The sequence below is a fragment of the Sphaerodactylus townsendi genome, linkage group LG02, assembly GCF_021028975.2.
Source record: "Sphaerodactylus townsendi isolate TG3544 linkage group LG02, MPM_Stown_v2.3, whole genome shotgun sequence".
Taxonomy (NCBI): Eukaryota; Metazoa; Chordata; class Lepidosauria; order Squamata; family Sphaerodactylidae; genus Sphaerodactylus; species Sphaerodactylus townsendi.
Genome location: NC_059426.1, coordinates 66,543,532 through 66,565,922, shown reverse-complemented (window position 1 = coordinate 66,565,922; position 22,391 = coordinate 66,543,532). Strand labels below are relative to the sequence as shown.

General features: G+C 48.7%; 1 protein-coding gene across 1 annotated transcript; it reads right to left on the bottom strand.

Moving 5' to 3' along the window:
- Positions 1–1,203: 1,203 nt before the first annotated feature.
- Positions 1,204–22,071, bottom strand: IHH (Indian hedgehog signaling molecule). Its single transcript, XM_048483503.1, has 3 exons — positions 21,757–22,071; positions 8,283–8,544; positions 1,204–4,497 (listed from the first exon to the last, which is right to left on the bottom strand). Exons 1-3 carry the CDS (start codon positions 22,069–22,071, stop codon positions 3,848–3,850), a joined length of 1,227 nt encoding a protein of 408 aa, XP_048339460.1. The 3' UTR covers positions 1,204–3,847.
- Positions 22,072–22,391: the final 320 nt, after the last annotated feature.

Genomic DNA, 22,391 nt, shown 5'->3' with positions numbered 1-22,391 from the left:
AGAGCAGTAGAGAGCAGCAGTGGCATAGTGGTTAAGAGCAGGTGCACTCTAATCTGGAGGAACTGTGTTTGATTCTTTTCTCTGCCGCTTGAGCTGTGGAGGCTTTTCTGGGGAATTCAGATTAGCCTGTGCACTCCAACACATGCCAGCTGGGTGACCTTGGGCTAGTCACAGTTCTTCTGAGCTCTCTCAGCCCCACCTACCTCACAGGATGTTTGTTGTGAGGGGAGAAGGGAAAGGAGATTGTCATACCCTTTGAGTCTCCTTAAAGGAGAGAAAGGGGGGATATAAATCCAACTCTTCTAGTAGTAGTAGTAGTGTTTGATTTTGCCATCAAATGACAACCAACCTATGACACCCCATAGGGTTTTCATGGTAAGAGATTTTCAGAGGTATTTTGTTATTGCCTGTCTCTGCTCAGCAACTCTGGATTTCCTGGCTGACCCTGTTTAGCTTTCAAATAGCCCAGGTTATCCAGGTCAGGTTTAAAAAGGATCTTCTGGCACCTTAAAGACTACCAGAGAGGCAGGTATATATTTCCTGTATATAGTTTTGGTGCTTTTTAATATATAAAAAGAGGCAAAAAGGCAGACTATGCAACAGCTCAGTGTGTACTATTTATTTTGAGGCGCGCCAATGAATAAATCCCATTATTCCTGGAGCCAATCAGAAATAACTATACCATTCCAAACTAGAGGCCCTTGGTCCTGAATTGGCATAGCACAATGAAAAGTACAACAGAAACTCCAAAAAAGGGACAATTATTGAGGTTAGAGTCCCTTGTCATATCAGCTGACAGTACAAGTGGCTTCTGGTCAGAGTATTCTTTTGACATTTTTGTGGTGAAGGACAAGTAAGTAATACTGCAGAATGCCTCCCAGGTTTTACCACAAGACATTTTGCTTCACAGTGTTTGTTTTTGCAGCAGTAACCTAACATGGCTTCCCCTCTGGCTTCAGTGCCTTTCTTTGACTCCCAGATAAAGATGTCTGAGGGGACATGGCAGGGGCAGCCCATTTACTCATCTTCCTGTTACTCTAGGATACCCAGCTACCACATGGCAATTTTGAACATCCTTTATGCGGGACATTTGGAGCAAGGAACTCTACCTCGCTGTGTATGTGTGTGCAAAAGTCTTTCTTTTAATTCACGAAAGGCCATAAGATCCAACGGTGTTTAACAGAAAGCAGACACAGTTACCCAGAAGGTCAAAAGAGATTTATTGGGCTTCTCACCTCTTTGGGAAATGTACATCCAGTGAAGTGACAAAAAGCTTTGCCAGTTCTTCTCAAACTCACAATGGTCCCGCAACAACCATGCATTTGGTGGGAAAAAAAACCTTAAATAACTTTACTGCTAAAAAAAATATTGTCCCTTTACCCATTTGGTCTCATTTAAAGGAAGCCCATGTTTCTGACTTCTCTGCTTACTGCAGATAAATAAATAATGTTATGTGAGAGAGGAGAGGACACTTCCCAAATTCCACCCTATAGCCAAGTACTGGGATGGTGGAAGGTTCATAAAGTGGGGTGGCCTTCAAAGGATAGCATTGATTCTGGATACCCGTATTGGGTTCACCTGATGGGTGAATGGGATCAGATGGGCAGGAGATGAAGAGAACAGGAATGGTTCTTGGTTTTAACTGGCACAAATTGCCCTAACATTCAGGCATACGGAGGAGATCCTCAAAACTAGAGTATCTGGAGCTGCTTTACCTGTGACTGTTCCTAATGTTGATATTACTTGCATACAGGAAATCTTGCCACAAAGCCTTCCAAAGTAACTAGCCCACAAGGTTTTTTAAATTAGCCAGCCTCGCCACAAAAATAGTTGACCATATTTGGCACATGGCTAGCTGGCAAGAGATGGATAAGATTTTACTGCCTGGTACAGCTGATATGCACCAATGGTGAGTGAAGTGAAGTCTTTATTTATGGTCGACCAAATACCAAGGGTGACTGAACAAGCAGCCCTCCCTAAACTGTGTTCAAGGGCTGGGGTCCCCAACCTCTTTGAGCAGGCACATTTGGAATTCTGACATGGCATGGTGGCTTCAGCAACAAAATGGCCACCAAACAAAATGGCTGTCACAGGAAGAGCAACCAGTTCCATAATGATCGCCACAGCTCAATTTCAGTAACATGGTGCAAATCCTTGTACTATGGTGGCAGCTGCTGCAAAGCAATCGTTTTAAAAATCTGCACATCCAATCAAATCTCCAATAGTTGATCAGAAGCCTTGCTGGCCAAAAGCCTTACCTGGCCCCACCCACTTCCTAAACATTTGGTGGCAGGCACCATGTTGGGGACCCCTATTCTAGAGAATGAGCATACAACATAGTTGTGTAACTGGGAACATACTAAAAGTGGCTGGTCATCACACATGGCAGCACAAAAAGCACCAGGAGAGCATAGATATAGGCTCAGCTGACTTCCAGCCGTTAGCAATGCAGGAGGTAACAGCCATCATTTCTCACAGCACGGTTGGGACAGAAGGCGATGGGTATACTTTGCTTAGGGTGTCATACCTTGAACTTGCCTGAGAACCTGCCCTTCCTTCCTCCTGGTTCTCTCCTGAAAAGCCCATAGCCTGATTAATGGTATTGGACAATGTTTTGTCTATGAAACCAGGTTATTGAGGATAGTCTCCAGGACAGCAACAGCAATGCAGGCATATCCCTTGGAGGTGTGTCACCTCTTGCCTTTCCCCCCAGAAGCATCTGGGTTTCACTGCCATGTGTTACTCAAGCAGAATTGTCCAGCTCAACAAGATGTTCTAAAGGAGGATTAGAGCTCAAGGGAAAGGCAGCTCCTCCAGTACCATTAAGAAGGGATATTTTTAAAAAGGTAACAGGGTCCTCCCCCTGCCCTGCCTTTCACTTGCCCCACCATAAACAAGGATTTCTCACTTCCTGATTTGTATCCTGAGGCAACTTTTCAAGTTGATATCAACCACCTTTTGGTGGTTGCTTAAAGCAGGGTGAAATTTACACATACCCCTTATAGCCCCTTCTGTAGCCTTCCAGGGCAGGGTGATGGGTGGAAGGATTGCTGTAATTTGTCAGTAAATGTGTTTGTTACTTTAGGCCGAGTCCAATAAATCCAGAGAAGGTGGGTGCTTTCATGACATAGCCTCTCTTTGTTGTCTGTTCTCTCATTGTGATTAGTGTCCTTCTCCTCCCTGTTTGTTATTGCCCTTTAGCCCAGTTGATTGGCAGCTGAAAGTGATCCCCCCATCATTCTGCAGTGAAGGAGTTTCCAAGATCACCCCAATACTGTTGTCCATATGGTTACTGTAGATGTCATAATGCTATTGAGCACAAGGCAATGCCTAGAGAGGCCTAGATCGTGAGGGGAAGTGATTTTGTGGATTTGTCTAAGACCGCTCCTTCCCCAGCTTCATAGCATTCAAGGTCCCTCCCAGGTGTCTCTTTGCAGCTGCCCTGCTGCATCAGATCACATATACACCCCCCCCCCCCAACTTTCTCAGTCTGCCTGGTGGGGTGCAGAATTTCCTGTCCTTCATTCATTCATCCCAAGTTTCAGGACTTCCACTTGCTACCCGCATTCACCTGGTTAGCCCCCCAACTTTGTCTTGGAGGCTCTTGAACCAAAATAGCAGCATATGAGCCCGGCCTTGGGCGCCCACCCTCTGTAGCCAAGAAAGGCTCTTTGGAAACAACAGTGGAGCCAACGCCTCCCTTTGGCCTTTGTTCTTGGAGAAGGTTGTGGGGAACCAGTGGATGGATCCTGTGCCCCACCTTCCCCTCAAGCAGGATTCTGGCTACCATACACCCCCTCCTAGAGTTATGGAAGGTGACCCTGTCTTTTCCTTCTGTCGCATCAGCTCAGCTGTCAAACTGTGCTGTGGCCAGTGGGTGGAAACTGTCTGAAGCCAGGAGCACCTGGCCCAGACGATAGAGCAGTGCAGAGTACCAGTGTACACCTTCCGGTTGGGTCCGGTGGCCACCTGACAGGTTGTGATATAGTCGAAGGGGCCAGAAGGCAAGTTGTGCCAGGTGCTGCTCCTGCACCAATGCAAAGCAGGAGGCCACAACATCATCCACCACCACCGTTCCATGGCTGGTGAGGGGAGCGTATGCCCCAATGTCCACGTGTTCTGAGACAGCTGTTACTCTGGCTGGCCGCAGCTCAGTCACTTCTGCCGCCAGCACATATTGGCCTGGGTGCACTTGGCTGGCAAAAACAGCTCTCATGGGTGTTGTGGCATTGTCCCCCACAAAAAGGAGATGTGCTGCTGTGAGAGCCAGGCGACGGGGTGGATCTTTTGTCTCGATGATGTGGAAAGCAGTATGCATCAAGGGTGCCTTGTCCAGAAATGTCAGGAATTCACTGTATATAAGATGGCCTTCCTCATCCATAGCTTGGATCCGCTGCCCAGACTTCAGTGCCCAGAGTGGAATCTTGGTCCCATTCTCTAGAGTTGCCAGTGCCCAGGCTGGGAAACACCCTCCTGTTTTTGCTGCTGCTGAATGCTCTAGACCGAGAGAGACAGAGAAACAGAGAGACAGTTACTAGAATGATGCTAAAAGGAATGCCAGACTATAGGGATATGTAGATTCCTTCTGAATGACAATAGGAATCCAATTATTTTTCAGAGGACAGCATTAGAACAACAAAGTTCTGTTTCCAAACGGCAGAATTTCAGATATTTCAAGAAGGATTACACATACATACAGCACAAATATTACTTCTAGAAAAACACTTTGCTCAAAAGGAAGCCAACTGAAATATCAGGAATATAACATGAGACTTTACTTCATGTCAAGAGGCATCTGAGGTAGAAGCAATGTCTATGCAAGGATCTTTCACCTGGAGCCAAAATGTACCTGCTTCCACATAAAGAGTCAACTCACAGAGATGATTAATTCAACTTTGATACCACATACCCAAGCCCACATCCTTCATTGATCTGGAATAAGCCAGCACATCAGGGTTCTGCACATCTAGGCGTTTAGTGAATTGTGGTTGTTTTTCCAGAGAATTTGGGCAATTGTAGTTTGCTACAGATGTTAATCTACCTCCCTCCAAGAGAAAGACAAACCCCCTTTGTGTTTCCTGGGAAGGTGGCAAGACTGTTGAACTAGTCTAAGTCTTTCTCTCAAAGATGGTTAACAGAATGTATTTTGTTTACCAAACACAGCAGATTACCATGTCATTTTGTCATAGTATGACTTTAAGGGTTGAACGCGACCATTGGATTATATTGGTAGAAGTCTGCTTTCTTCAGACACAGCTTCTTGAGTTAAAATGTGTGTATTTATAGCATTTTCTTTTTTCATAGAAGGGCTTGGATGGTTTTCTCCATGGACCATTTTTGGATTCCATTGAACTGATCAGTTTAGGCCAGCCAGCCACTCTCTCTCAGCCTCAGCCCCACAGGAATAACAATGCCGATCTACCTTCCAGGTCATTGCTGGGATTACTGAGATCAAGGATGTGAAACTTTTGACCACTTCCATTGCTTTGAACCAACGCTTAGTATTATTTCTTATGTGGAGGAGTAGGAACCGATCCTAAGGAATAAGATACAGAACCATTCCTCTGCATCTTCATTGTTGTTACTTGCTACACAGACAGTGCAGGCACAGGAGAAGTTATCTAAGAAAGCATCTTGACTGCACCCTTCATGAGCCAATCCCAAAAAACTGAAGGTGCAATGCTTTCCCCTCTTGATTGATACCCATTAAGACAGTTTTCACATGGGATGTTAGAAGGGTGCAAGCTACTAGTTGTGCCATGTCTAAATGTTGTTGATGTGCAATAGTCCATGCAATTTTGAATGTTGTTAATGTGCTATAAATCATCCATAGATAGATGTGTATTGCAGACAGTCAAGGGGTTTTCTCTTGATATGCACATTACTTGAAGCCCAAATTGGGATGCTCCTCACATGCCAGGGTGGACTGAGATATTAACACAACCCCGAGAGGTGGCTGTACCCCAAGGAGCACGCAGCTCAGACCATGACAGGTTCCCATGATGGGCAAGCTTACACTTATTCTACTGCTACTGCATTTTTGCTTTATGTCAAGCAGTCCTTCGGCAGCTGCCAGAATTGCAGGGGCCATATGGCTTAGTTTGCTTTGAGCTACCAGTGGGAAAATTCCCTGGTAAGTTAGAACCCCTGGCACATGTGAAAATGCCCTGAGCATCTTCTAGAAGACCTGTTTCCAAGGGGCAGTGTTTAGTGGTACTAAAAAAGGGTAATCTGTTAAGTATCAATATTGTGCTTCAACCCCAAGGTTTTGAGAAAGGGCAAATTCAACTTTTAAAATGTTCTGAAATATACTTTGACTCATTTGAAACGAGGAAACTAAATGGGGGGAGAGAGGGGAAGAGACAAACAGAACAGGCCACACACACTTGATACAAAAATAAAGGTAATTTAATAAAGTACTTATGGCAGGCCAGCTGCCGAAGATACACAGCATTTCCATCCCACACAAGAGTTGTCCTTTAAAGCATGCTCTTCTCCCCAACTTATACAGACCAATGAATTCCTTCTGGACCTCTTACTGTATAGCTGATCTATCTTACCCACTCAGAGTGTTCAGTCCCCAAGCCCTGTCCCTGTCAAACACTGTGTATCTGGGGTAGCCTCCCAGATGTTAGCTCTCCCTTTGCTCTTTCCCACGACTTCCATCATAACATTCAGCATCCAGTTCCCTCCCTTAACATTTGTACACCTTCAGACATTTACTACCAAGCCAGTTCTCTCTCCAGGCATTCTGTAATGTTGTCATACCCTTTTAGGAAAGCAGGCCTCTAAAAATGGACAAAGCGTCCTGACCAACGAAAGCCATTTCCCACAACTAGCTTCGAGCAGATATGTTAAATACCTCTTGTGGAGAAATCACTTGACAGTCCAAGAGGCCCCATTTTTTATGGGACATGTTACATACCAAGTGCAAACATTTGGTTCTTAATATATCCACCACATATAGGCCTGATGCAGCTTTGAAGATATCAAGGCTTTGGGTACCCAAAATGCAAGAGCTGGAAGCTGTTTGACAGTGTCTCTTGTCTACTTGGCTGGCACAACTCCATCCGGGGGAGTTCAAGGAAGCACAAGCCACAGTGCCAAGGGGGTGGGGACTGTGATCCTCTCTGGCTGAACCAGTCTCTTTCTCCAGCGCCGTTCACTCCTGGCGTGTCGCAGTCAGACAGACGGAGATTCAGCTGCTGGGTCAAGCACTGTAAGGTCAAGACTGGGCAAAGGCACATTCTCTCCACCAGCCAGAGACCCTGTAGGTCTGGAAAGGGCCTGGATACCAGCGGGTCATGCTAATGGTCAAAGGATAGGAACAAGAGGCCACAGTCAAAGCATGGTACTCTGGCCAGAAGGGGGAGTACCTCAGCACCAAATCCCAATCCGCAACTCAGCTTCCTGCTCTCTTCACTAGTCCTATGGCCCAAACTCAACTCTGCCCTCTAATGGATACAGTTTAACTCACCCGAAAGGGAGGGAGGGGGGAGACAGGAAGAGAGAATGCCACCCAGTCTGGGGATGGAAAGTTTGTGAGCTATATAACTTTACTCATCATTAGATCTTAAAGCACATGTCCAGATTTTAGTGCTATTATACCAAATATGGTCAGACTGCTGGGCAATGAGGTAGCAGACCCCCAGCACAGTAGAATGGATTGTGCTACTTGAGACTTCAGGTGGAGACTGCGCTTTCTGGAACACCCTCCATGTTTTTGTTTTGTTTTTTTTAAAAAACTCTCTAGAACTCCCAGAGCAAACAAAGAGCACAGAATCTTCTTCCCTGCTGTACTATTGGCAGAGAGTTTTTTATGTGAAGGAACATTCAAAGTTAAATCCACCACCTGCACTCAAGGGATGTAACCCACAGTCCTTTTCCTCCAGGTGTGAAACTGGTCTTGGATTCTCATATGTTAGGAGTCAGGCCGTGTAGCTGCTCTGGAATAAATGGGGAGACTTAGTTCCTCTCAAAGGTTAAGGTTGCTTGATTTCTTAAGCAACCCCACATCAGCCACAAGGTCAGAGCCCCTACTAATCACACACATGAAAAGAGTGGGGGGTGGCCTTAGAATAGCTGTTTTGCCCTGACACAAATGACCAATTAAGTAGGGTATGCTAACGATTTTCACCTTTTACAACCCTACGCCACCTTTTCGTTAGTCCAGACTTTTAATCTCTCCACCTGGGCCAAAGACTTTTAGTCCTGATGCCCCGCCCCCACCCTGATCCTGCTGACATCTTCCCAGCTGGGCTCCCTCAAAATACAGTCCTTACCAGATTTGACAGAGCAGTGGATGTGGGCTTTGGACTCATAGTAGACCCAGTCGAAGCCGGCCTCCACAGCCAAGCGAGCCAGCATGCCGTACTTGTTGCGATCACGGTCTGATGTGGTGATGTCCACGGCACGGCCCTCGTAATGCAGTGACTCCTCAGAGTGGTGGCCATCTTCATCCCAGCCCTCGGTCACACGTAGCTTTAAACCTGGCCACTGGTTCATTACCGAGATGGCCAGGGAGTTGAGACGGTCCTTGCAGCGCTGTGGGAAAGGAACAGGAAGAGATCAGGACCATGTTGCTTCACAGTGAGGAGAGTTGAGACCCCAACTAGTCCCAATGCATCCAGCAACATAAGGCTTGGCCTATACATCTAAAAGAATCCTGAAGAATCTGGTACCACTTCAGGCTGCTGGGCTGGGGGAGATGCTATTTTGAGTGCTTTCCCGTGAAAAGAAACTCCCCTCTGGAAAAAAAAAGAGTACATCAGGAAGCACATTTTTAGCCCTCTCTGCTCCCAGCTGCATTAGCTTTATACATGCAGAAAGTTTTCCACATACAAGAGCATTTAAAACTGTGATTCCCAAAATTCTGCTACCTCATTTTACCGCATGAGTAGGTCAGGCTAGTCAACAAGGGTTTCCAGTCTCCCTTGCCCACTAGATGGGTAGGTTTGCCAGCTTCATGCTGGGAAACCCCTGGAGATTTGGGGGTGTGCCTGGGAATGATAAAGGCCTCAGTGTGGTCCAATGCCATAGAGTTCACCCTCCAAAGAATCCATTTTCTCCAGGGAAACTGATCTCTGTAACCTGGAGCTGAGCCGAGAGATCCCCAAGACCCACGTGGAGGCTGGTATCCCTATCAGGTTAATTCATGCTCAGAATAATGTCCTGGGGCACTAGAATTAATTGTTCAGGCTGCATGGAGGGAACACAAAGGAAAACCATTTTTCATGTACTGGAACGTTCAAAAAGCCAATCTTTCACCTGCAGTGTGAAGTGGTACCATGAAGTGGTACAGTCCATTCTAGCGCTTCAGCACTCTTTCGCACCATACCTGCCCTGTTCAGCTGTACAGGTAGACCAGGTCTTGCTCATAGGGTGAGTGAGTCTATCCTTAGAAATAAACTAGAACATGACCCAGTCCTTATGAGATGCATGAGAACTAAGGCACAAAAGGTCTCCTTATTCTAGAAGCAGCTCTATTTCTTCCATCCTATCTTCAGTTCAGGTGGCTATTCCAAACCCCCAACCTGACCTCACCTCAAACACAAACTGGACATTCAGTTGACAGGACTGACGACCCCCCCCCATCTCCCAAATCGGTTACTCCTGAGTAGTACTGGATTGCATGGCTCCATTTTTCACTTCAGCCCAGCCCATGTCCTCTGATGTGAATCAATGGGGGTGAAATGAAATATCTATTAGGAACACACAACATACTGAAGATTCAAGCAATCTAAAGCACACAGCAGCAAAAGCAGCCACACTGTTTGAGAACACTTAAGTCTCATCCCTAGAAAATGCTCACACCAGCTATAATTACACATACAACTCGGTCCATTGTTAGCCACTACCATCACTTTGGTAGCTGGTACAGACTAGTTGAGCAAGAAAACCATACTTTGGCAGCTGTTGTGAGCTGGAATTGTTTCTTTGCATTGAACATTGGGGCGGGGGCTGACAGAATCATCTACCAGATACTGCTATTTAGAAAAGTGTGCTGCACATATGTGCGCCTTGCTAGAGTGCATATTCTGTGAGATAAAGCAGAAGTGCACTGAATATAAAATTCTCCCAGGGAAGTGTGGAATAGCCTCAGATCATGAAGAATTGACAACACCAGCCTGCGGCTATTGGTTCTAACCAAACTCCATGCAGATCAGAAGCAGAAAGAGCAGAGGCAAGTGAGTGGGCCAGGGCAACAGGGCTAGATAATTGCTCCTCATGCTCTGGAATTCTGGAAGCCTTGAGGCCAGGTGAGTCTTCCCCCAAAAGCACTGGCTAAGAGCAAAAGAAATAAAGGGGGGGGGGAGCCTCTCAGACACCAGCTAGTCTGACTGGTTTCACCCAGAGTTTAGCAATGACAGAGACTCAGTTGGAAGACCATCAAGAGCAAGGTTGGGCCTGTGCTTCACCTTAAATCCCATCTTGCCAAAGGATGAGAGCTAAATGGTTGGGACACTGAGCTCCTAGACTGTGGCTTGCAGCCTGTGGCCACTGTGTGAACCACCCCCTGAACTCAGAACCTGTTCAGGATGTGAGCTCATGTTATTTGTTTCCTTGACTTAAACGGTATTTAGTGTATGTAAATGGCTTGTTCAGTTTTGATTTAGAGGCTTTTATATCAGCTTTGGATCCCCATCAGAGTGGAAACGGAAGAATAAATTGCCTGACTAAATAAATCTCGGCCAAGGCTGCCAGCATGTGAAGGGTTGGAGCCTTCTCAGGTCTTCATCTAACTAAAAACTATTAGGACTAATTGAAAATCCAGTACACTTAAGTGCTATTCAGATAAACCGAGGGAATTATGTTAATACCTCACACTAACAGTGCAATCCTGCATGGGGTTTGTTTGACCCTTCGGAGCCTTCAAAGCCCTTCGAAAGGTATTCTGCTGCTTAGGACCGCACTGTAGAAGATTTACGTGAGTGGTCAAGTGGAAAGCTGAGCAAGCTTGGATGGTATGAGATACTGGGCAGCTCTGCTTCTAGCTGTGCAGTCTGTGTTTCCCTTTAGAGCACCAGGCCCCATTGCTGTTTTCAGCCGTAGTGTCCCCGCTTGCTCTGGCCTCAGCTCTCCCGGCACCCTTTCTGCTGGGAGGGCACAGAAGCACCATGGCTGCTGCTTCAGGCCCTATTACATGCTTGCCAGGTAGAGAAAGGGGCCAATTACCCACGACCTGTCATGATATAATCTTTACTTCCACATTCTACAGTGTTGGTGGATGTCTGAAAAGCTAGTAGCGTTTGATAGCTGATGCTTTCCCCCAAATGCAAGTGCTCAACACACACTTGGCAGGGCCAGACCTACCTTGAGGCAGAATGAAGCAGAAGATCTGGGCTCTGCTTAAGGGCAGCCGATTGTTGATTTTTCCCCATGAGGCCTGGGGAAAGGGTGCCCTTCAGACTTTCTTCCTTCAGTGCCAATATACCTTAGCCTTGCTCTTAGTCCTCACGCAGTCTGCTAGTTTATTTTTAACTTTTTAAAACTTTAATAAATGGATAAGCAAGCTTTTGTCCAAGTTGGACATTTCTGCACCTTTACAAGGGTGCATACAGGCTACAGCCATTCTGTAGGACCTGGTAGACCTATAGGGATATCAGGAGCACCTTATTAGCATAGAAATATATATGGTGCGTATAGGTATTTAAGCCGCCTCGCCTCTGTTCATAACAGCCTTTCTGCTGTCCCACCTTCCCTCTCTGTCCTCAGATTATGATCCAGGGCTCTGCAACCTGCAGCTCTCCAGATGTTCATGAACTACAATTCCCATCAGCTCCTGCCAATTGGCCATGCTGACAGGGGCTGATGGGAACTGTAGTTCATGAACATCTGGAGAGCCACAGGTTGCAGAACCTGAATTAATATATGAACAATATCACTGGAAAACAGAGTTTTGCACAAACACAAAAGCAGCATTAAGTGCAGGGCACTCTAAGAGGCAGCCCCCACAGTGCCCTGTGAGCCAAGTGATGAAGAGCCAGGTTGGAACACTCACAGACATGATCCAGCACAATAGCGAAGCAGCTCTCATGGTGTTGTTGGGAGCAGGCAGAGCATCCTCCCAAACTGCAAGAAGATTGCCAGGCCTTGTGTCTGGCCTTGGAATCTGGCCTGGAATCTCCCAGGACTTAAAGTCTGACTCCCCCCACTTCCCCCCCACCCCCACCCCACATACCATACCCTGTAGCTCCTTCAGTCACTTTGCAGTCAGCCTTAGAAAGAGCAGCCCAGCACTAGAGGGAAGCAAAACTGTCCCCTATCCAGAGGAAAGGTCATCAGACCAGGGGTGGCCTTTGTCCCTGATAGAACAGGGCAGGCACAGCAGAAAGAGTGATTCCAGTTTCTATGACTGCACACACCACTGTTTGTTCTGGGCCTCAGAGATAAGGCAAGATAGAAGGTAACAAACAACCCATGTGGGGAGAGAGAGAGAGAGAGAGAGAGAGAGAGTGATTTTGGTCCCCTGGAAATGCCAGCCCAGCCATAGGAAGGAAGAGCTCATGGGAGTCCATTCCCAGCCATTGGTTTGCAGTCCCCCTGTCAGAGAAGAGGTAACAAACAACTGCATCTTTATCACTTCACCCATTACTGAAGCTAGGAGGATGAGACCTGCGGCTGGACTAGGAGTGAGGAAGATGGCGGCTGGGCTCTTCTACAAAGCGGAAGAGGGAATCCCTTGTTCTGATCCCGCCCCCCCCATCATGCTGAAAGGCTCTTCCTGAGGTAATGGATCCTTCCATGTACCCCCACATGGTCAACCCTCTCCATGTGTCCTTTATGGCTTCTTCACATGAAAGACCAATAAATTCTAAGCTGGATCCAGTTAATCCCAAATAGCTGGTGCTAGGGCCAGGGTCTCACAGCCTGAGACCCTGCAGAGCAGCTGCCAATCAGTATCCAATACTGGGCAAGATGGACCAACCGTCTCACTTAGTATAAGGCAGCCTCACAGGTTCACAGGGATTTGCTTCAGTCCCCAGTTCTTTCTCCCTCTGTGAGCTCAGGCAAATTTCTCAGCTGCTTCCCTCCTTGCAGAAGGTCTCTTGTATACAGATGACCACGAGAGCAAACACAAATAAGGAACATGGCAAGAAGGTGTCTCTGGAGTTAGGATGTCTGAGATCACCTCCTTTGACTGAAGTCTAGGAACGAGCTTCCTGTGCCAGGTTTCTGTTATGTGGCATGGCATGCAGGCATGGAGAAACAAAGAGACCGGGAATCCGTGTGTGTAAGGAAGGGGGCAAGATGTGTGGCAGGAGTTGCTGGGGATGAGTTTGGAACAGAACTGCTTCTCAGCTTGTTCCAGCTGCAACCAGCAGGTGTCAGGGTAGAGCTGCACAGGGAAAGCCAATTTACACAAAGCAGGGGCTTTCGTTTCAGACCAGTGCTAGTTGGGAGTACAAGGTAGCTATGTTTCAGAGAGAGAGAGAGAGAGAGAGAGAGAGAGAGAGAGAGAGAGAGAGAGGTTGTGACTGTGAAACATACCCTCTCAGAAAGTACACACACACACACACACAGTGCTGGCCTTGCTTAGGCATAGCACCATCTGAGGTGGGAAGGACTGAGGAAGGTCAGCCAAAACACTTTTGCCTGGAAAGAGTAGTGAGATTTTCCCCACACGCCTGATACATCCCAGCACTTCTCTTCTCCACCATATAGAGCACCTTCAGACTTCCTTGGGTGCCTTTCCTAAGGCAGCGACTAAAAGTGAATGAATAGGGTATGTGACCCTGTGGGGGTGAGCCGTGTGGGTGTCACTCACTGCTCCTTGGTTCAGAGTTATATTCCTCAGCAGTGTGAGGAGATGCATCAGAGCTCCCCCTGACCCTGCAGTATCTCTATTCATGCAGCCACACGGACTCTCTAGGCTTCTCATTAGCATGCTGGCATGGAAGCCCCACCCCAGAGTGTCCTGTGGTGCGTCTTCCATTTCACACAACATTGTGAACGCTGCCTGTGTTTAAAAATGTGCTAAATGTAACCTGCAGCAATAGAAGGGGCAGGACGGGTGGTTACTGCCACTCACTCTTTCAGAGGGGCCTCTGTGTCCGAATCATTCTGCAGGCCTGGGGTGGGCACAGAGGGATCCTCTAGCTTGCTCCTCTCTGGGAACTCAAGAAGCGGCTTCATCCTGCATCAGGCCCTCGGCTCAGGTCAGCACTGCCTATTCAAACTCTCCAGGGTCTCAGGCGGAGGTCACCTGCCTCTTGACGTTTGGAGCTGGGGATGCCAGGGATTGAACCGGGGACAGTCTGCTTGCCAAGCAGATGTTTTGCTACTGAGCCACAGCCCCTTCCCTCCTGGCTGACCAGGAAAGCATTTAGGGGCCTTGGGAGAAGCTGAGCCATCTCATCCCCACAGTGCAGGCAACACTGCAGGGTCTGCTCAATTTGGAACCAGGCTGCAGTGACAATGACAAACGTGTAAGCTTGTCACCAGCAGAGGCCATTTGGCTCAGCTTGCTCCTGACCACCAGTGACCACTAATTCACCAGGAATTTCCAAGGCAAATTAAATGACCAGTCCTCTCTTGAACCTAACAGAGGCATGCTGGCCTTTCTTCCTTCAGGAAAACGGCCTGGCAGTCTTCTTTCCTAGAGAGCCATTGATCACCAGGAGCAAGCGGAGCCAAGCCCCTGCAACTCTGCTAGTACTTCAGGGGCTACTTGGCTCAGACGCTTCATCAGGGATGATAATGGTGTCAGCTCACCAATGGCCTCACCAGGCGCTGCCACCAGTTTGCAATGGAAGCCGTCGGTCCATTATTGGCCATGGTCTCTGCAGTTGCTACAAGAGCTCCTCGGCTTGACTTGCTCCAGGGCTATTTTAGCTTCCCAGTCCACCCCAGTTAGCCACTGCTATCAAAACATATCCTAATTCCACTTCTTCCCTTTTCCTTTAGTTCAGAAGGCAACATGGGAAAGAAGAGATACCCTTTGGCAAGAGTGTTTGAGGTGCCTAAAACCCAAGTCTTGTTTCCTGGGAGGGCTGGAGACTGATGCAGGCAGCAAAGAATCATCAGAGGATACTGAATGTTGGGACTAGACTCCTTTCACCATCAAGATTGGGACTGACAGCAAAGACTAGCAGCAACTCCTAAACACCAGCTGAAAGGGGAATCTCTGCTTTCCAAGCTAGGGTTTTGGGTCCCAGAGAACCAGCAGAACCATGTTGGGCCTTGGCTCAGGGAGCAAGGAACAGGAAACCATGGGGAGGGAGGGAGGGAGGGGAAGCAACCATGCCCGGGCCTTATCTCCACCTCAGAGCTCAGGCACCACAAGCAAACAGAGACTGAAATTCTTGAGAAAGATGAAGTGATAAGGGCCAGTGGGCGGGGATCCTGTTGCCCAGGGAGATGTAGACCCTTGGACTTGACGAAACTTAGTCAAGAGCAGTAAGAAACCAGGGGAGGGGAAGGAAGATAAGAGCAGGCAGCCCACCCTAATTGCTCAGACACTGCCCCTTGGAATCCCATCATGCCTCAAGGGCCTGCCTCGTTATTCCTACCCCACCCCTTGCAGTGCCAGGAGAGAAAGTGGGAGTGAGGGCGCCTTTGTCTCAGCCCATGTGAACAGAACCCCCATTTCAAGCAGTCCCCTCATCAAGAGTGAGCAGGTACATTGAACATTATTCTGGTGGAATAACATTAAAAACTCTGCACAAAGGGGGGGGGGGCTCATTCACAGACCCACAGTGCCCAGTATTGCGACCAGGAACACCAAGCCCTGCACAGATGCAAAGAGACAGCAGCTCTCACACGCCACTGAACAGCCTCAATTAATTGATCCACTGATTATAAAATGGAAGTCAAGAACATCTGGAATAGATTTATTTGTTAGATTCATTTCCCAGTCTTCTTTTGCCATACTCTGAGTGGCTAATGGAGAATGGGGAATGCTATCATGGCCCACATGGACCACAGGGCAATGGGGACACTACATGATTGCCAGGTTCAGGCGATCGAGTGGATCCTTCCCTCTCACTGTCCTTTGCCAACACAGTGCTCAGAAGCTGCCACATGCTTGATTTTGCTCACCCCCAACATGCTTTCTGTTGACACCTCAGTCAGTGACCTCAGTGCCCACAGGGCAGGCATGAGAAATGACTCGGTGGACTTCCAGTTCCATCCCCGAGACTCTTGGAGATTCACCTGGATTAGAATGCTAGCTGGCTAGCAGACAGGCCGACTGAGAAGAGTGCAGAGCTCCTTATCTGCATTCCTAGAGCCCACAGGCATTTCCCCGGTAATACCAGAGGGACGGAAATAACTTGCAGTCCCTCAGCACCCTTCCCCCAGTGGTCACCACCATCCCAGGTTCCTGCTCCAACGGGCAAGACCTGTGGAATTTACAAGAGGGAATCGTCCCCTGTGTAAGCATCTCAGTCATGCTTGTGTCAACATCTTCACAATGCTCAACACTCTTCTTGCTCAAATAGCCTCCCAAGTCACCCTGACCTGCGGAGAGAAGAGGGGAAACTGAGGCACCGGGAAGGCAACCAGCAAGTAGCCCATTGGTGTCAGAAATGACAAATTCTGGCCCTTTGCCAAGGGTGCTGTTTAGGCAGGGTGGGAGTCCCCCTCCTCCTCCCATTTTCAGAGCTCACATAATTACTCCTCTTTTTGTGTGTGTGCCTCTCTAATCCCAGTGATACCTTTAGACACTTAACAGTGCAACCTTATGCAGCATCCGACACTCTCCTATTTAACGCCACTTACTCTCAGGGAAGTGTGCTTAGGTTTGCACTGCAAATAGACCTTCTGCCTCCATCCAGGCCACTCTCTGGCCTGTTTTGACAGAACTGCTATGAGTAGACTCTAAACAAATGGAACAATCTTAACAAATGCCCTGAAAACAGCCAACTGCTTGCTGCTTTTGCAGTTAAAGCTGGAATCTGCTGGATTTGGATGTATGTTCCCATGCAACTATGACCCCTACTTCAGACACACCCCCCCCCACTCCAGTCCTCCCAAATCTGAAACAGTCTAGGAGATGTCACTCTCTTAACAGAGCAGAAAAATGCCTGCTTTGCACCAGGCATTTGCTTGGTAGTGGACAGGACACACAATACAGCAAGTCACCTCACAGTCTTCTTTCCCCACTGAGCTCTCTGTATTTCTGAGGGCATGCCATGTATGAAACACTCCCAGGGTCTGGGAGAAAAGATGGGGGATATGAGGCATTTTGGGGGTGGCCAGGGCAGTCTTTCTCTGACTAGACTCAAGTAAAGATTTGGTTTTCATTTCCTCCTCCCATTCACCAGCCCACATTGGAGGGGGGGGGGGCTTGTCCCTGCTTTAATTTTGGGTCTCCAGTAATTGTGACACATAAAGTGAGGCCTTAAAGCACACACAGGTGATCTAGGGAAGAGTGTCGCAGCAAACTACCAAGCAGCAACAAGCAGATTACAATCTCAGAATGAATCATAATGTAGTCTGCACTTTAAACACTGGTATAAACTCAGAGGTGTGTCCTATTTACATCACTGGCATTTCCCTCGGATAGATGAAGTATGGTTACTGAGTTCCTCATTTACAGAATAATTCTCGTCGGCATGCATGGACTCACACGTGCTCAAACTCCAGAGCCAGTTCTACAAACATCTTTCCCTTGTATTCTCGTGTCACCAGCATCTACTAGATCCCATTAATACTCTTGGAGTCCAAGACACAGCAATGGACAAGCCAGCCTTGGTGCTCTTCACAAGCGGAAGCAAGATCTGCCAGGTCATTCTGAGTCACACTAGGCTGGTGTTGAACCTGGCTGTGGTATCCACAATCTACTTGAGGGTGCTGGCGTTTCCCTGCCTAGGCTGGTGTCAGGTAAGGTCTTGTCTACAGCAGTGACCTTACCACCCTGGAGCCAACTGCCCACGGAGATCCTTCTGTGACCCACTGTGCAATTGTTCATTTAGGAAAGACTTTAATGGAAGAAAAGTTTTACTTCTTTATTCACCTATTGGTCTAAAGCTCCATCTTAACTGTTTTATGTTTTTCAAGACTTCAAAACATTAGACACAATAGTATGCACTTTTAAACATTATCTTTTACAGACATGTTATTTTTCAGTCTCCACGTTCTGCGTTAAACTTGATAAGGAGCAATAATCTCCCAAGGACACACCTGGGATCGAAAGAACCTGCATGATTCTGAAGTGAAGGCGGGGGCTGAGAAGAATTAGCTTTGGCTGGATGCTTCGGAAGTGGCCTAGCATCCATGAGAGGTCATAGCCCAGGAGTCTGCAACCTGCGGCTCTCCATATGTTCATGGACTACAAATCCCATCAGCCCCTGCCAGCATGGCCAATTAGCTGATGGGAATTGTAGTCCATGAACATCTGGAGAGCCGCAGGTTGCAGACCCCTGTCAGCCCAAAAAAGACACCATGCTTTTATTCTGAACTTTGATCCTCAAATATCAGTCACCCCCCTTCCCCTTGCCCTTCCTATTCACAATCTCTGTGGCTAATTCTGTCCACAAACACTGACGTTTAAAAAAAAAAGTTAGAGCACCCTATTATAATCCTTTGTAATTATCTCCATCCCAAATGCAAGAGGGTGATTGCAGACCTAATCAAACTGGCTAGCTAGTCTGTGTTATCTCAGCAAACATGAGTTTCCCAAAGATGTGTTTGTCTGGCAATGATAATGCACCACTTTCGCAAAGGGGGAATCAGTGGTCAGGAGAGAATGTAATTTTGATTTAACCCTCCCCCTTGCCCAACAACACCCCTACTCCACCCAAGTGGCCAGTAATGGGGTTATTTTCAGTCTCCGAGCCTAACAGGAGAGGTGGAGGTTAAGTACTCTTCCTGCCAGTCTCTCCCTTGCAAACCTGACTCTCCAGTAATATTAAATGGCAAACACTGCTTTGCAGATCTCTTGTTTGCCACAAAATGTGCTGTCCTAACCTCAGTGCAATTGATTTAGGAGTAAACAGGCTTAGTTAGGATCAGGATTGTGGTGCGTTAAGGAGACAGCAATGTTACCCCAAGTGAAGTTAGTGCCTCAAGACAAAATGCTCTGCCTTATGAACTACCACAACAGATGAGACATTCAGAATCACTAAACAGCTCCTGAAGACAGAAGGGAGCAACTTTTTGGAACAGTGTTTCTTACAGACTATAATCCCAGGGATGCTGATGAGGAAATCCTTTTGAACACAGAAGGAGTCAACATAGGACTGCAAACATTTGGCTGGCCCTTGTCTTCATTTGCAAAGGAGGTTTCCCTCCCCAAGGTCGGATGGATGGAAGGCCACTGGAAGCAAGGTTTTGGGTTCTGCTTTAGTGGCACAGAATGCTTTGTTCACAAGAGCCAGTTGGGTGCATTTTGAAGCACAATGCCTAGTCATTGTTTTGAAGGCATTTCTGGCATGGTACCATCTTGGTCCCTCCTGCTCTCTGGATATGATGCTCCACTATGTTTACCTGATCTTCGGCTTCACTCCCCTCCCCATTTTAGTACCAATTCACAGATTGGAAAAGGATCACCAAAATATCATAAGATGTGCTATTCTCCATCAGATCAATAGCCCATCTTGGCATTCTGTTCCCTAACAGTGGCCAGTCAACATGACATCTCAAGAAAGCTCAAATACACAAGAACATAAGAAAGAGCCTGCTGGATCAGACCATCTAGTCCAGCACTCTGCTACTCGCAGTGGCAAACCAGATGCCTTTGGGATGTGAAAAGCAATGGCCTGCTGCTGCTGCTGCTGCTGCTCCCGAGCACCTGGTCTGCTAAGGCATTTGCAATCTCAGATCAAGGAGGATCAAGATTGGTAGCCATAGATTGTCTTCTCCTCCATAAATCTGTCCAAGCCCCTTTTAAAGGTATCCAGGTTAGTGGCCATCACCACCTCCATCCACAGCTGCTAATTGTCACCACCAGAGGTACACAGCTTCCAAAAACCTTTTGGCTGCTGTGTCTAGCCATCACCCATTCACTCCTGACATGCTTTTCATCTACCAAGAAGAGGGTAGAAAGGAGATGGCATTCCTCTGGTAGACTGCTAGTCAATTCCCAGCAATTACTGCTTGGTGAGCTTCTTACAAAGAATGCTGGATTAGATTTTTACAAAGAATGCTGGATTACACTGACCTGATCCAGCAAAGCATTTCATACGGTCTTCAGCAAATGTAGAGATTCAATTGCCTTGTGTGAAGGGGATCTTAAGAACCTTAATCACATTCTCCCCACATTTGTGGTCCACAGGGATCGTATTTCTTATAAAGTAGACCACTCAGACCAGATAATTAAGAGCATCTCCTGATTCTGCAGTTTTGTGATAACACTGCTGGGGATAGGAGTTGTCTGTAGGATCTGACTTTTCTCGCAGATCAAGCAGCCAGAATGGAGAGTGCCATACCGATACTGTGCCCACAAAGGCATCTTACTGACAAGTTAAGACACTCCACTTCCTATAACCCTCCCAGATCAACAGTGCAATCCTATGCTGTGCTGCTCCAGTCTAAGCTCATTTAATTTAATGGGTTTAGAATAAAATTATCTTTGCAAATGATTGCACTGTTGAGCTACAGCCTTCCTCAGTTCATTTACTTTCAGTCAAAATTAGCTACTAGAGTCCCTCTGCTGTGCAAAAGGCAAAATTGAGGTCAGAACTCTTGGTGAAGCCAATCCTCCGGTGGCCAGAGTTTAGAAGAAAAAGTAAGGAGGGTGCAGAGAAAGTACAAATTATTAACCTGCAGAAGAGAAAGATGTGCTGTTTCACAGTAAAGTATTTAGGGAAATAGTGAAGTGGTCAGGGAGCACATGCCCACTCTTGTTCCCTTGTAGCAGTAGCTATGTGCCGCCTCTGAAGAAGACACAAACAGCAAAAACCGTGGTATCCCTAGTAGTAGTAACAGCAGAGAGATGCTGTGCCCTTATCACTTTGCTGGCACCTTCAGCACAGCTTTGAACATAAACTCACTAAGCAGGGAGTGCTGCCCAGCAGGGGAGAAGCCCACTGGCAAAGCCGGACAATCCCAAACGGGACTGGGTAAACAGGGGGGGGGGGTAGCTGGAAAAGCTGTGGCAGGCTAAAAGGCTCACCCTCCTTTGCAGCCCCATCCCCTGCTCCCTTTGGGAGAAAATGGGGAACTGCCCTAATTTGCTATCCCCTTGAACTCCTGAACGGCTTCTTGTGCTGTTGGTGGCAGAGCGAAGGGACCCCGCTCCTCCAGCCTTTTTCACCTAAGCGCCAAGCTGCGCCTGCTGCCCTGCCCCATTCCACCAGACTGATTATGGGAACGGGATCCAAAGGAAAGGTAATCCACTGAGATGCAAAGCCAGTGAGACTTTCGGAGTGTGGGGACGATCCCTGAAACCTGGGGGGGGGGCGGGCATGCAAACACTCCCGTGCCTGGAAACCCTACTGCGCCTGGAGGATCAGCACCAAGCGGACTTGGCACCAGCCCTCCAGCGCGCGCAAAAAGACGCCGCGACTATGGCGGGAATGCAGAAAAGAGAGAAGGCTCTGAATGCTCCTCGCCCTGCCCGAACCCCAGGATCTGCGCGCCTGGCCCACGAGAGGGAGCGGCCGGAACCCCCAACGCGATCCTAGCCGAGCTTGCCAAGAAGGGCTCACCCAGCGACCTCTCCAAGGAAGCAGCCGACAGCGTCGCGCCTCCGGGGTTGCGACGCCAGAGGGGCTGGGCGGCCGTCAGGTGCGCTGCGCCCGGCTGGAAGCAGCAGGTGCCGCGGAGAAGCGGGCCCTCGAGGGCTCGCCCGGCGCTGGGCTGGCGACCTACCTGGGTCATGAGGCGGTCGGCGCCGGTGTTCTCCTCGTCCTTGAAGATGATGTCCGGGTTGTAGTTGGGCGTCAGCTCCTTGAAGCGCTCCGAGTTGCGGGCGATCTTGCCCTCGTACCTGCCGCTGGCGCCCAGCGTCTTCTCGGGCACGTTGGGGCTGAACTGCTTGTAAGCCAGCGGGATGAGCTTCCTGGGCGGGCGGCGGCGACTGCCCACCACCCGGCCCGGCCCGCAGCCGCGCACCGGCGCCGCCAGCAGGAGCAGCAGCAGCAGCGCGCAGCCGGTCAGCAGGAGCAGCAGCCGCGCCGCCTTCATGGCTCCCCGCGGCACCACGACGCCGCCCGGGCGCTCCGCGGTGGCGGGCAAGGCGCCGCGGCCATGCGCCAAAGGGGGCAGGTGCGCCGGTCGGCCGCTCCGCCCGCCGCCCCGGAACAGGGTGCCCCCCCGCTTCTTCGGGCCGCCGCCGCCGTTCGCGCGCCGCCGGAGCTGCTCCTCTCTGGCTGCCGCTGCCTCGGCTGGCGGCGCACGAGTGAGCGCGGCAGAGGGGAAATTGAAGAGATCCGAGATCGGGCACCGCCAAGACCGCACCCAGCCCCGGCCCGGCCCTCCCCTCGGCCTCCGCCCGCCAAACCTGC

Excerpts from the sequence above, each read along its gene's own strand:
- IHH (XM_048483503.1), bottom strand. The coding sequence starts at position 22,071 with ATGAAGGCGGCGCGGCTGCTGCTCCTGCTGACCGGCTGCGCGCTGCTG. Across the intron at positions 8,545-21,756 it reads CCGACCGCCTCATGACCCAG|CGCTGCAAGGACCGTCTCAA; the intron begins GTAGGTCGCCAG and ends CCTTTCCCACAG. Across the intron at positions 4,498-8,282 it reads CCACTGCTCTGTCAAATCTG|AGCATTCAGCAGCAGCAAAA; the intron begins GTAAGGACTGTA and ends CTCTCGGTCTAG.